The sequence below is a fragment of the Podarcis muralis genome, chromosome 7 (assembly GCF_964188315.1).
Source record: "Podarcis muralis chromosome 7, rPodMur119.hap1.1, whole genome shotgun sequence".
Taxonomy (NCBI): Eukaryota; Metazoa; Chordata; class Lepidosauria; order Squamata; family Lacertidae; genus Podarcis; species Podarcis muralis.
Genome location: NC_135661.1, coordinates 30,637,141 through 30,651,521, shown reverse-complemented (window position 1 = coordinate 30,651,521; position 14,381 = coordinate 30,637,141). Strand labels below are relative to the sequence as shown.

The 14,381-nt window shown below is 43.1% G+C and overlaps 2 protein-coding genes across 9 annotated transcripts in view; one reads left to right on the top strand and one right to left on the bottom strand.

Annotated features, from left to right (window-relative positions):
* The first annotated feature begins 1,760 nt into the window (after window positions 1-1,760).
* Window positions 1,761-8,303, top strand: PDCD5 (programmed cell death 5). Its single transcript, XM_028740331.2, has 6 exons — window positions 1,761-1,909; window positions 3,341-3,381; window positions 4,216-4,277; window positions 5,016-5,107; window positions 5,933-6,004; window positions 6,694-8,303. The coding sequence occupies exons 1-6, from the start codon at window positions 1,844-1,846 to the stop codon at window positions 6,733-6,735; spliced, it is 375 nt and encodes a 124-aa protein (XP_028596164.1). The 5' UTR covers window positions 1,761-1,843; the 3' UTR covers window positions 6,736-8,303.
* Window positions 8,304-8,825: 522 nt separating this feature from the next.
* ANKRD27 (ankyrin repeat domain 27) overlaps window positions 8,826-14,381 on the bottom strand; it is a 70,689-nt gene continuing 65,133 nt past the window's right edge. For all 8 annotated transcript variants that reach the window (XM_028740320.2, XM_028740321.2, XM_028740322.2 and 5 more), the window contains 3 exons: window positions 12,902-12,983; window positions 11,102-11,174; window positions 8,826-10,334 (listed from right to left, as the gene is read on the bottom strand). In XM_028740320.2, the coding sequence (XP_028596153.2) occupies window positions 10,074-10,334; window positions 11,102-11,174; window positions 12,902-12,983 (416 nt within the window). In that variant the 3' untranslated portion in view covers window positions 8,826-10,073. The remainder of the gene's footprint in view (window positions 10,335-11,101; window positions 11,175-12,901; window positions 12,984-14,381) is intronic.

Below are 14,381 nucleotides of genomic sequence, written 5' to 3'. Positions count from 1 at the left end.
CATCCCTTACCACTAGTCCTGCTAGCTAGGGATGATGGGAGTTTTAGTCCAAAAAAACAGCAGGAGATCCAAGTATGGGAAACGCTGAATCCTTAGCGGCAATGAATGAACATAAGAAAAAACCTGAAGCTGCATTTGGCTGAAGGGAGCTCAACTAGTCCAGCATCCTCTCCTCCTAGTGGCCAATCAGACGGCCACTATGGAAAGCCCATAAGCAGGACTCGAGCGCAAGAGCACTCTTCCCCTCTTTCTGGATCCCCGACAACTGACATCCAAAGGCAAAAGGCCTCCAACATGAAATGTGCTTGTCCTATCAGTCTTAAGGGCTTAACTACACAAGGGGTCTGTGCACTTTCACAGCTCCAAAAAAAGAGGAAGTTCATCAATAAAAAGGAGAGCTAATAATAGGACACAAATCTGTATAAAACTTACATACATTTATACATTTTCTCTACATCCCCCTGCTGTTGCAACTCAAGCTCTTGGCATTTCCCTCCTTCCTTCACTGGAGGTTTTTAAGCAAGAGGTTGTATGCCCATCTGCCAGGGATTATTGATCTGGTGGTTCCTGCAGGGGTTTAGACTAAATGATCCTTAGGGGTCCCATCTAACTCTTCGATTCTATGATTTTACGACATGTATATTTGCAGTTTGCATTTTTTTGTACAGAAAGTATTGATCTGATATGTAGAGGTCTTCCCTATTCTAATTAATTCAAGAGGGTTCAGGAAGTTTCTGTGTGAAAAGGAACAAGCAGAAGGTTCATGATGTTTGGGTTATACCTTCAGAGAAGCTGAGTACAGCTGGCTTAAACTGATTCTCTTATCTCTTTCTGTCAAGGTCATGCGGATGATAATAATAGGCCAGGAGGAGCCTGGGTTTCACTTTTCTCTTTCTGTCTTTCTCTCCTTTTGGTGTGGTGTTCAATACATAGTATGCTTAGTTGTTAAGGTTTAGTCTTATTATAAGATATTGTAAGTTAAAGTCAAGTCTGCTGCACCTGGATTTCTTATGGACAGTGCCAATCCTGAATGTATTGGATTTGTGACCATTCTTCTCCTTCTTTGGCGATCGCTCGTAGCCTTCAGTAGCAGTAAAGCTCTGCTGGATGAAATACAGTGGTACCGCGGGTTAAGAACTTAATTCGTTCCAGAGGTCTGTTCTTAACCTGAAACTGCTCTTAGCCTGAGACACCATTTTAGCTAATAGGGCCTCCCGCTGCCGCCGCGCAGCCGGAGCACGATTTCTGTTCTCATCCTGAAGCAAAGTTCTTAACCCAAGGTACTATTTCTGGGTTAGCGGACTCTGTAACCTGAAGTGTATGTAACCTGAAGCGTCTGTAACCCGAGGTACCACAGACCTATGGTCTGTTTTGGGAGAATCTTGCAACGTGTTTAAGTTTTTACTCTGCTAACTATATGTCGGAGTTCTGCTCTGGATCAATAGTGAGCAGAATTTCATGACAGTATTGGCAGAGCTACATCTTATTGGACTCAGTGGGCGCTTACGGTAACTTCTGAGTAGGCTCTGTAAGCAAGCAGGCTTATACCAACTTTCTCTCTCTCTCTTAAGCTCAGCTGGTAGAGCGCGAGACCCTTACTCTCAGGGTCGTGGGCGAAAGATTCCTCGTGAAAACCCTCGTGGTCTGATTCTATTGATGGGCTCTTCCTTTGGTCTGTTCGGCGCTCGGCTTCCGCTGCCTGTACTAGAATTCCTCCTCTCGGTGCGTGATTGCGTTGGCCTCGCCTACTCTTGCGCCGGCGCACTGACGCGAACGGGAGAGATTGAAGAGAGAAGCGGCCCCGCCCACGTCGCGCGTCACCGACGTCTCGTTGTCTCTAGCCATGGCGGACGAGGAGCTGGAGGCGCTGCGCAAGCAGAGGATGGCCGAGCTGCAAGCCAAGCACGGGGTGAGCGGAGCGGAGGGCGCCGGGCCTGGACCGTCCCCTCACACGCGGGCGGACGTCGCCTTCGGCGCTTCGCACAGGCGAGGCCCCTCTGGCTGGCCGGCCAGGGGAAGGGCGGGCCTGGGCCTTCGGTTTTAATTGCATGGCGCTAGTCCTCACTGCGGGCTCAGGGCCACCTCAGGCGTGGGAGGCAAGGCGGGAGGGGCGCAGAGACCACCCTGGGAGAAGTCAGAGGAAGAGACCCGTGTTTTGTGTTTTATGCACGTCTGTATATATATATACACACACACACGTGTTGGGATTATTTCCAATGCTACATATCTACTCAGGAAACCCATTGAGTACGCTCACGAAAGTGTATATACAGGGATGGCAGCATATCTCTTTATTTTCAGGGTTTCCACTTCTTTTTTTTCCAGCAAAAAAACCCCCAAAGCAGCTTACATCTAATATTAACACAAACATCTCCCTTTTTAAAAAATGAATGAAGTTAACCAGTTGAAAGAGAGAAAACAAGGAATGATGGTGCTGTCTGGTTTGGTTTTTTTGTGTTTACCCTATGTGGGCTTTTGTGCATGATTGTTGTCAACCCTAAGTCTCCCCCCCCCCCCCGAAAAAAAAACATCTTTATCTGTGTAACCACCATGGGAGAGGTAGGTTAGGCCCAAGGTGGCCCAGCTGAGGGGGGATTTGAACCTGTGTCTCCATGGTTGTATTCTGACATTGGTTATGCCACACTGGCTCTGAGTGGGAGGGAGCAGGGGTTCTGTGATTTGGTCACTGTCTGGAAATAGCGCTCAGTGATTGTCAGTCCCAGCACCAAATGCAGCTCTTGGAAGGTTCTTAAATGACTTTGCTCCACTGCCCCACACCCAGTTGCCAACCTGGAGAAGGGGCTTGGGTAGAAAGCACTTGTCAGTCATCCACCAAGGTGGGCCTGTCAAATCTAGTCATTGACTAGGAATCTAGAGCAAGCCTTTGCGAAAACATTACTGGTACACAACATCTCTTTTGCCAGCTCAGCTGTTCTTATATGCCCATTTGTGGCATCAAAGGAAAAAAAGAAACTTCTTTGAAGTTTTCTTGCCTGGTGACCCACAGGCAATTCTTACCACAGTTTGCAGGCATGTATTAAGTAACTTGTCCATCTGTGGGGCTGAAGAATAGCTACTTTCCCATCTTGATTGGTAGATTCTATATTACCTGAAGGTTGCGTACTTCAACACCCTCAAAAGTTGACTCTCATCATTTAGGATCTAGTGCCTTCTCCCTACCTGGGAGCAGTAATAGTTGTGCATTTATGAGTCTTTCTGTATGAGAACAGTCCTGGCCTTATATGTGTACTTTACCGCTAGTTAGTTAGTTAGTTAGTTAGTACTTCCTCAGTAGTGCTATGCTTTACTGCTAAACAGGTTCTTATTTCTAACATTTCAGGATCCTTCCAGTGACATCGCACAGCAAGAAGCAAAACAGAGGTAACAGAGGGGATGAAAACAAAAGCCACATTTTCAGTAGACTGATAACCCTTTATTACGTCGTGTACAGTAGCGGGGAGAAGGCACCCCTTCACATCTTAGGATTGTTTTTTTGCTAGTATGATTGTATCCTGTAATCAGTATAACCGCATGACTGGAAGCATGTTGTGAGATACATCTACTGGGAGTCATCCAGATTCATGTCTCTGCAGGTGTGATGGTGGGATAAAATTAACTTTTAATATAATAATAAAAATAAATTTATAGGAAAAATGAAGGTGAAACAAATAAACAGCAACAGAGGTATGGGCTGCCATGTTTGCATTTATTATTAAATTAAGTGTGATATAGAGACAGAAACAGAAGAGACACAGAACATTGGGACCAGTAGAGTTTCCCCCCTTTTTGTCATTCTCCTTAAATAAGGTTCCTATCCTTTTTGTCTTTATTAGATCTTTACAATGCACATACTCTTCTAAATGGGTGTGTAATCTTCCTGCATCAAGAGCCCACTGTTAAACAAGTGAGAGTTTAACCTTTGTAGGGGTTTGGTACTGAGCCATGAATAACTTGTGATCTGCCTCTAAACTGAATGTGTTTCAAGTTTCCATAGTTGGATTCTCTTTCCCAGATAATAATAAATGAATTTGTGCTCAAATTCCACAGTAAATTCCATAAGGATAGTAGTTTAAATGATTTAAATATAATGGAGTACTAGCAATGTCTAAATATGAAACTTCCGGTTGTACAAAATGGTCAGTGTGTTTTACTTTCTTGCAATGCACTGCACATCTTCTGAAGCTGTAATTTAACTGCATAATTTTTATATTACAGGGAATCAGAAATGAGGAATAACATTTTGGCTCAGCTTTTGGATCAGGCAGCTCGTGCCAGATGTAAGCATCCATGACGTATTCTGACCAACTTCTAAAACCTTTCTCTGAGTCCATCTTACTTAGATTGCACATACTTAACTTTACTAAAGGAAAATAATACAGTGTTTTGGGTCCAGTGCTAGGCACACTAATGTGGAGAGTAGGTTTCAATTCTCACTACGTTTGCTTTTTGTGTTCTAAGGAGGATGCAGAGGAGACGCCACTGGATACTACTTTCTGAACTTATTGTTGATATATAGTTAATTATTCTAGAATGGTCATTAGTGAGGACTGCTGAGTTAAAAGCTGCTTCTGCAGAATACTGTAGTGGTATTCCTAAATGTATTGGTGGGTGCTAAGCTAGGACTATGGACTGGAGTTGACCTCAAGCGGATGGTTGACTGTTCCCCTTTGCACATATCTGTAGCTCTTGTCAGTTGATCCTGGACGCTGAAGCACTGCAGTCTGAAGGCATTACTCTGGACTTTCCCCCCAGTCTAAAAGTTGAGTGGAATGGAACAATCAGAAAGCAGGAGGGAAATGTAAAGATCCTAATAAGCCATGTCTGAACAAAGCAGTATACAGAGTTCCTTAAAATACAGTTTTCCTTTTTCATAAGACCAGGCATAGATCAGTAATCCATCTTAAAATAACAGTTCAAGGCCTTTTGCAGTACTATGAATAATAAGTCTTGCCTTACTTTAGTAATCTGGTGTTTTAAAAAAAAATAAATGCAAAATATCTGTTTTCCTTTTTCAGTAAGTAATTTAGCGCTTGTGAAACCAGAAAAGGCAAAAGCGGTGGAGAATTACCTCATACAGATGGGCAGGTTTGGACAGTTAGGTGGGAAGGTAAGTGGAATCTCTGTCATGACTTCTTGATGAATCAAATATAGGAAATAACTTCCATGAAATACAGATTTATAAATAACTGTTCAAAGGCAGGCAGGCTTTGTGCATCACACAAAACCATGGTTTTGATTTAACCAGTTTACTGAACGCACCATGAATCGCCTCACAGACTAGCAAACAAGTTGCTGCTTGTTTCTCTGACATTTGGCTTGTTTTCCACCTGTTCCTGCTTTGTGTCTTTGTTGCCCGACAAAATGATGGTCAAGCAAGGGTTTGGATATCATGCTAAACCACAGTGATAACAAACCATGGTTAGGAAGGCTACAAACAACCATGGCTTCACCTTGTGGTTTGCTAGTAGAAAGCAAACACTGGTTATTCTGCTGGACTGAGTTTGCTGTTGCCTGAAAACAGAATGCCAAATTAGATGGATCTGTCTCATTTGGCAAGATAATTCTTACACATCCAGCAAAACATTGATTTATAAGCTTTGAAAAGTTGTACTATTATTGGCTAATTCTCTAGCCTATTCACACTTGTTTCCAAATCGCTTTTTTTTAGTCTTTTATAAAAAGTCGATGAATCGTTTTATGTGACATGGGGGATAGCAGATTACCTGTTAATGATGCTGTGGTGGTGGTCTTTGCTGTTTGGTTTTGTCCTTCCACTGTCATGATGCTCTGGATGAAAGTGTTACCTGTGTGTAGTGTTTAAGTTGCTTGTATAGGGTGTGTCCTTCTGCCCCCAGAGGGAGGTGAGGAGGAAATGTGCGATTCCCACCAAATGAGTATCTGCTACATGAGACTGTTTTTTTTAACTTCCTAGGTAACTGAACAAGGGTTGATAGAAATACTTGAAAAAGTGAGTCAGCAAACTGACAAGAAAACAACAGTAAAGGTAGGGCATCTTAAAAACTGGATCACAGCATAGCCAGTATTTTTTGTGAAAGGTTTACTACATCTGCATGCTTCTTCCTGTATGAAGCTGACAGCTTATACAGAGCAGAAAAACTGTATATGGCTACTGCTTACAGTTTGGTGGGGTTGGAGTGGCCAGAAATGCAGCCTTGAACTCTTGGAAAGAGTAGGCAGGTGACTTCATCACCGAGCTTAGTGCTGTAGTGCTTCACTCTAAGATGAGAGACAAAATATCCTCCAGTTTGTTCTTTTGAGAGTGCTTTAATCAGTCCATGAGATAAAGCTGCCGGTGGGAGAATGTAGCCTACAAGCTGGCTTTAATCAGTCCATGAGATAAAGCTGCCGGTGGGAGGATGTAGCCTACAAGCTGGCCCCTATCCCTTGACGTAAAGACTATACTATTGTAATAGATTTGCTTACATGCATCTTGAAAATACATCTAGCAATGCAGCAAGGCAATGAGCAAAGACTTTGGTATCGACTTTTAGGCTGGGCAGGTGCGAGATATGCAGCTGGCAAAGAACCTGGGAGCTTCCTTGCTTCATGCAGCTCTCTGCTTGCTCTTGTTCTCATAACACAAACAGGGAATTCTTCTGGCTGGAGGAAAAGCAGCTCTTCTTGATCTTGGCCTCAAAGCTATTTTCACCTACACTGTGTTTTCTCCCCTAGTTCAACAGAAGGAAAGTTTTGGATTCTGATGAGGAAGATTAATTGGTGAAAGGCAAATCATCTGGCGTATGTCAAGGAAAGTGTGCTGTGCCTGGCAGAAGCATAGATGAAAAGTTTACACTTTTTTCCCCTGTACACATTTTTTTTATATAAAGGATGATCTTGTGTTCTGTATAATAAAATTAAGTGAAATGGTTTTCTTAGACCGTTTTTATAGCAGAGGCCTGAGAAGTTGTGGTTAACTCCCTGTCACTTGGACTTCATTTTTCCTTTGGACACTGCTATGCCACTGGCACCTGTGGGCAGCATGCTCGTCGTACTTCAGTGGCAACAGGATGCATCGTAACCCAGCAGGGAATGAGGAAAGCTGCGTTGCAAGCAGCCTGCTGGTTTTGTCAAAGTTAGTAGAGTTGCATGTGCAGGCTAAATAGTTCACAGGATACAAGATTTTGATTTGAATATGTAAGATTCAATGTTTATACAGAGGCTGCTGTATAAACATGACATTCATGATCCTTTAACCACGGTTGAAGGATTTGGAACAGCCATGGAATTTCCCCATCCATGTGCAAGCTCCCCCTCCCCTTTCTCCCGAGGATGGTAACTAGAATTTGCCGTTAGGGTTTTTAAAGCCATTTCAGCATCCTAATGGACAGCAAATCCCGGTTAGCGTGGTTTTGAAGCATTGGTCTTCAGTTGGCATGTTGGGGCCTGATCTAAGGTAGATTGCAACAGGAGCACCACCACTGTACAGATAGGTTAGAAAATTAAGAAACTGGTCCCCAAATGCATGTGTTGGTCCCCAAATGTTGAAAACTACTAGTTTAAATGTTAAAGGATCATGATGTAATGTGTGAGTTACATGTCATGTCCGCTTGGGTACTGGAACACTTGCAGTTTCACTGAACCAAAGCCAGAGGGGTTGGTTGTTGATCAGAATATGGTTCCATGATACAGTATCTTGCTGGATGATCTGTTGCATTGAAAATTAGATAAATCTTGGTTGGCATGCTATGAAGCTTGAAATAACGTGTGCTTGGGAAATATTTCTCTCAAGTGATGTCTTTCCCCACCCCCTGCCATACATTTGCTAATAGCATGAGTGATTGAGAGTGATGCAACCAAAGTCAGGATCTTTAAAGCCCTTTTCATTTCAACAGAAGACTTAAGCACGTGCTTAAATCTTTCGTATTAAAATTATTTAAAGGTTTAACAGCAGCTGGATTCTCTCTTAAATATCGTTGCAACACAGAACTGTGTAGACCAGGTGGTGAACCATTGGCTCACCAGATGTCGCCAAACTGCAATTCCTGTCATCTCGCAGGCTAAAGGTTGGTAGCAGACAAAACATATTTGTCTGCTACCAACTGCCTCCTTTTCTCAGGCAGTTATTGAAACAGCTGCCCAATTCCCCTGGCCATCATGGTGCCATTGTGACTTCAGGTTGTGCCTTTTTGTTGAATGCAGAATGAAATGGTTTTTGTATGTCTACTGTACCAACATCCCATGTAAGGCAGATTGTAAAAGGAGGAGGGGTTTGACCCTCTTCTTCACTGTGGAACATATATAATAAGAGCTTTGAAACATATTAAAATCTTTCCATAAAGAAACTTGAGTTGTAGAGAGCAATTATTTGTCCATTGTAATTGTATTAAAGACCCTATAATTAGTGCACATTGACACTGGTGCACTAATTGTTTACAGCTGTGGCTGTTCAAGTTGTAGCCGGTAATGAATTTTGAGTGGCCAAATGCCTTTGGGATAAAGCAGGGAAGACACCATTTCCCGTGTCTCTGGGTGCTGTAAAGCATTAGGCACTGATTTTTTGAAAAAACCAATGCATGTTGCTCCCTGCCCCCTCTACAATGCTCATATCAAACTTGATAATTTTTCACAATTGTATACAAGGGAACTTGTTTACAGTGGAGGCTTAGGATGACCCAGAATGCATTGCTTTTCTCCTGCTTCCAGACTCCACAGAAGCACCCACACCTTCATGCAACTGGATCCGTGTTGCTAAAACTGGAACATGAGCAACAGGCTATAAAGTTTTCAGAAAATTCTTTTTGGCAGCAGCTCCCATCAACCAGCAAGCTGCAATTCATGACTTACCATAAATAAAGAGTCCCACATTAAGAGCATAGATTAGTTAATTTTACTATTTCTTTCTCTCTCCCATCATTTGGCACAAGTCAAAGGCATGTAATAAAACTAGGTGAACTCAATTACTTAGTAGAAAAATATACTTTTCCTTGTCCTTCAGGAGCCCACTAGCATTCTACCTTTTTATATACCTTGCACTAACATTCTGAACAGAGAAATATTAAACAATAAAAACCCAATGTATTGTTTACAAATATTACATAAAAACAGAATTGGAATTGACAAAAGTTATTGTGCTGTTCAAGTGATAATTCAACCCCTCTTAAAAATAAAAATAAAGAATGGAATGTTTACCAAAATGATGCTCCATTACTAAAAGTGCCCCCATCTATCAATATGGAAGTGTCTTTTCAAGTAAGGTCAACTAAGCAGCTCTTCCAAGACCCGGTGGATACAGATGTACTCTCTAGCTAGACTCATTGCATTTAGTGGAATCGTATTATTGTGCCATGCATATTTGCTATTTTAAATTAAATAGGGTAAGGTTGTAGTCTCAATACAAGTATTTGAGAATGTGTTCACTAATGTGGGCTGCTACATAAAATAAAATGATTCAAAATCCAAGTCTCAACTGCTAGTCCTGCTCTCCTCCATAAGATGTACCCTGTGTTTATAAAACAGTGACTATAACCTCCCTCACTTCCAACTACCCATATATGGCCCATGTTTCAATAAAATAAATGAGAACCAAAGGATCTGTGCAATCTTGCCCTTTGTGTCAAACTATGCTGCCGGTGTGTGTAATTCCTTTCAACAATTGGTGTAAACTAGTAGTGCAAAATTGGAAAGAAACCGCTGTCTTTTCAAACTATAATTATGTAGGCCTTGGAAGTCCCATAGGTATTCTGTTCCAAACTTACACCCATTACAGTTATATCTGATTTCAAGACTTCAAGTACAGACTAATGTGTCTCATAGTTTTTGATATCTCCATATACATCTCAGTTGTGTGTGTGTTTAAAATGGATCACACCTGTTGGGTTTTGTGGATCCAACTGCAAATAAACAGCCCTTCTGTCTCCAACTGCAAAACTGTGTTGGTTGAGGGAGGAGAGGTTCCTCTTCCTGCCAGTCTTCACATTGCAGTTTTGAATGCCTTGATCCTAAGGATTCTTTGATTCTTGAAGGGAGTGGAACTGACGCCAATTGGTGTTGCTGCTGCTGCTGCTGTTGTTTTTGGTTACAAACTTGCTTCCTTGCCAGTGTTTTCGAAAGCATCAATCATCAGAGCAGCCTTCCAGTGAAGAAACAGGGGGATCTCTGGATAAATTGTGGATGTCATCTGCATCTGAAAGGGCCACATTAACCGTGTGTCTCCGATGCATTAGTTTACTTCTAAGAGGCGCTGCTGCCACATCAGACTCGACTTCATCCAGTGTGGGCTCCCCTCTGCTGCTGGAGTCAAGGATCTGCATCCTGCTTTGTTTTAAAGGATCCATGGGCTTTAGCTTGCTCTTATCAAAGCTCTTAATAGCTAACTTGAGGATCAAAACAAAAAAGAGCCTGTTAAGATGTTTTATTTTTATCTGGCTGATAAATCTAAAGCAAATACCATTAAAAGTTTCTCCTACTAATCAGCTGTTACCCTCCTGTAACTTCAGCCCAGTGGGTCAAGTCTGGCTTTCTGGGGCAGCAAAAAACAACACTTTGCCTTCCTCATTGTGAAAGTCTTTCAGGGATTTAAAGAGTGCTATCGTGCCTGCCCCACCCCCGCCTCCAATATCTTTAACCAATATCTTAATTTTTTTTCTCATCCCTGACCATCCTAATTGTCTTTTTCTGAACCAATTCATCTACTGGACCTCTCCACTAGATAACTAAAAATATAGGGGAGAAGGAATGGATCATTCAAGTAAGAGGCACTCCATGTTGAGGAAGGGGCTATGGCTGACACACCTTAATTATGTCCTGCCCTTCCTCCCAAGGAGGTCACAGTGGGAGACATCGGGATTCTCCCATTTTTATCTTCAGGTGAGTGTGTGTGACTGTTGAGTAAGCTTACAACCAACTCCGTAGCAAGTTGGGGTCTGAAATCAGGTCTCCCCAGCCATAGACTCTTGTCTATTATGATGCATATCCAGCACATTTGTAGAACTAATGCCCCAAGAATCTCAGCCACCACTTATTTCAGTTTGCAATTTTTGTAAACCACTTTGAGGTTTTTTTCTACAACCAAGTGGTATATACATTTTATGAAATAAAAAAGTAAAAAAGCAAGCCCTTCATTTCAAACCTGTCTTCCTACCTGATGCAGTAATTCATCATTAAAGTTAGGGACACTTTTATCTCTCGTTATAGTTTTCCGCAAGTCTTTTGACCTAAAGACACAAACAAACAAGGTTAAAGGAAACTTTGTTATATTTCGGTACAAGTCGCTCAGTACTGCAATGTATCTCTGCCAGCCACCAGGTGGCGGTATTTCAGTAACAAAACCTGCTCTGTTGCCTTTGCTGAAAATTCTTAATATTTGACCTTCCTGGGGTATAAATGTCGTGAGTTGTCCTTTGAAGTCTAAGCGTACAAAGGTCAGAAGACAAGTCATTTAAATTTACCCTTAGGAGCATCAGCTACTTTCCCAACAGTCTAAATTAGGGACAGCCAGCTTGCGTATTGGATTCTTTATTCCCCAGCCACTAATTGAGAAGTCACAGAGTGTTGTACAACCTGACCTCTTTACTCAGGCTCTTTAAACGAAGTCAGTCCTACCGAAGCAGTGAAGGTGTCACTGTGACACACTTGGACATGGCTGGGACATCGTGAGTTGGATTCAAAAGTGCCCTTCCATTAGGGGTCCAACAGACACTCCTTCGAACTGATGTGGAGGGAGGCAATTTTGGCAATTTCCCTACATGCTCCATCTTTTCAGAGGGATGGTGATTTTTTTCTAAATAGAAATGGAGGAGTGGCAGAGAGAAATCAGCAAAAATCACTATTTGATCCATTTACAGGGGCCTCCACAGTATCAAAGCTCCCCATGTTCGCAGAATGTCAATTTTCCATGGGGCACCTTTGGATGTGGCCCTATTTATTGAAAAACATTTCTGTCTCCCTTTCTATATTTTAAGATTCACTAACCAGGTGGCATATGCAAAGGCTGGAACCAAAAGAGAAGCACAAGGGCTTTTCAGCCATCCTCTCTGCTACAGCTCCCTGTGCCGTCTCTGAAAGTTGCCCCAAGTAGTAGAGACCTGACCGAGCTGCATTCTGTTAAGTGCCAATTGGTGTGTCAGAACGGGAAACTATGGTTGCCAACATTGGAATAAGCCAATGTAATTGAACCAACTTCAAACCCTGGTTTGTTCTGATGCTAGTAATAATAATATAATAATTTCTTATTTATACCCCGCCCATCTGGCTGGGTTTCCCCAGCCACTCTGGGCGGCTTCCAACAAAACACTAAAATACAATAACCTATTAAACATTAAAAGCTTCCCTAAACAGGGCTGCCTTCAGATGTCTTCTAAAAGTTTGGTAATTTTTCTTTTGACATCTGGTGAGAGGGCATTCCACAGGGCGGTAACCATAGTAACCATAGTTTTTTTTCAGTTTGGACAAAAGATGAAACAATAGTTAATTGAAGACCTCCTGGTGTGTTGGCTCATACTATGGAAGGGCTAAACAAAAGGGCAAAAAGCTTGTCCCAGCTCCTGCTCAAATGAAGACCTCAAACTCAGGTTACGGTTTCTATCAAAATATGGAATGTTTAGATTGGCACGACATAGGCAAGCCCTGTTCAAATGCACAGCAGGTGCTACATGTGTCTGCACAAGCAAAGGCACTGATCCACCAATGACACTCCCCCTGCAACCCCGTTATAAAGGAAAGCGGGGAAAGTGGTGGGCACAGCAAGCCCAGTGAGCTTCAGGGCCGTCAAGTGGGAATTTGAACCCTGGTCTCCCAGGTCCTAATTTGACACTAACCACCACACCAGATTGGCTTGGAAGACATCCTGCAGCTCCAGCCCAACTGAAGACTGCATGCTGTGTTATCTGATGCTTTGGCAGTACCGGCAGGCAGCACTCGGAAGGCAGTTTCTGAAGCTTACTTGTTAAAGCGGTTGATTGACTGGACCAGCTGAAGGCGCCGGGCGACGAGATCGTCCGCTATCTCGGGAGATTTAAAACTGACTGCAGGTTTAAGTAACGAAAACCATTAAATTGGCATACTTCTTTAGCAATCAAGTCCACACAATCCTGAATTAAGAATGAACGAAAGCCACCTTCAGCTAACTTTTAAAAGCCACCGAAGCTGTAGAGATGCCTGAGCAGCTTGGCATCACTGCTACAGCGGGTCGAGAATCCTAAGATCCGGTCTGTGGCTGAACTCAGGCATCAGGAAGAATGAAGCAGGAACTGAAACAGAAGAATGGACTGCACCACTTCAGGTGTTGGGAGGGGAGATCAAACCTTCCTCCTTTATATGCAGGGAAGTTTGAATACGTGTTTAATAAAGGCATTCTCACCTGCACCTAGGAGTGATGCCATCCATTCTGCCAGTGCAGGTGGTTTGACCGCCTCATTCTGCTGCCTGCGGAACATGAAAATTGCCCCAAACCCAGAAAGTGGTTTTGTCCAACATGGCACCCTGTCTAGCATATGCTGCACTCCATACATTCATATGGCCATCTGCAAAACATACAGGCTGAGCAGAGGGCCATGAAGCAACCCATGTGGCCCCCGCATCACCACCCAGCCCACTCCCAAGCCTTTCAAAAATCCCTTCTTATGGCGAGGTCTCCTAGAATAAACTTCATGAGGATCAACTCCTTAGCGGTGGCTGCAGAAAACGACAGGTGCAAAAATATCCCTGTGGGGATTGAATTACATTAGCAAGAATACTGGGCTGTTGTCAATCATTCCCACTTAGGGCAGGAAACAATCATCTTGGAGTAAACTGGGTGGGGCTATAAAAGGAAAGACAGAGCCTTGCCCATCCCAGGTAATAACACCGGATCAGGGCTGGCTCCTGTTCTTTTTTAAAAAGAAAGCTTAGAATTATTTAAGCTGCCAGTGACATCTCTGCTTACACAACGGGAAAACAAAGGTATTTAGCTCTCCTAGGACTGATCTGACCCCAGGTGTTGGCACAAAGTGCATTAGGTAACATCTACCTGCATTAGGCAGGGATCAGGCACCTGCTCTGCATCTCTAATAAGGAGGGTCAGGTGATGCGAAAGCTCTCCGGTTGAGACCCTAGGGCAGTGATGACCAAACGTGGCCCTACAGCTGTTTTGGGACTACAATTCCCATCATCCCTGACCACTGGTCCTGTTAGCTAGGGATGATGGGAGTTGTAGTCCAAAAACAGCTGGAGGGCCAAGTTTGGCCATCACTGCCCTAGGGAGCTGCTGGCAGCCTCAGTAGACAATGGAAAAACAGCTAGACCTGGCACATTTCTAGGTTCTTGCCCAAATAAACTGAGCAGAGTAGCCACAGCAGCCCTTTTGCCAGCACTGGGGAAAGGACATAGCCCAGTGGTAGAGTACATGCTTTGCATTAGAAGGTCCCAGATTCAATCCTAGTGTA

What these genes read in the sequence shown, in the direction of transcription:
- PDCD5 (XM_028740331.2), top strand. Translation starts at nt 1,844, where the DNA reads ATGGCGGACGAGGAGCTGGAGGCGCTGCGCAAGCAGAGGATGGCCGAG. An exon ending in AGCTGCAAGCCAAGCACGGG is followed by an intron (nt 1,910 to 3,340) that starts GTGAGCGGAGCG and finishes CTAACATTTCAG; the next exon opens with GATCCTTCCAGTGACATCGC. An exon ending in TCAGGCAGCTCGTGCCAGAT is followed by an intron (nt 4,278 to 5,015) that starts GTAAGCATCCAT and finishes TTCCTTTTTCAG; the next exon opens with TAAGTAATTTAGCGCTTGTG.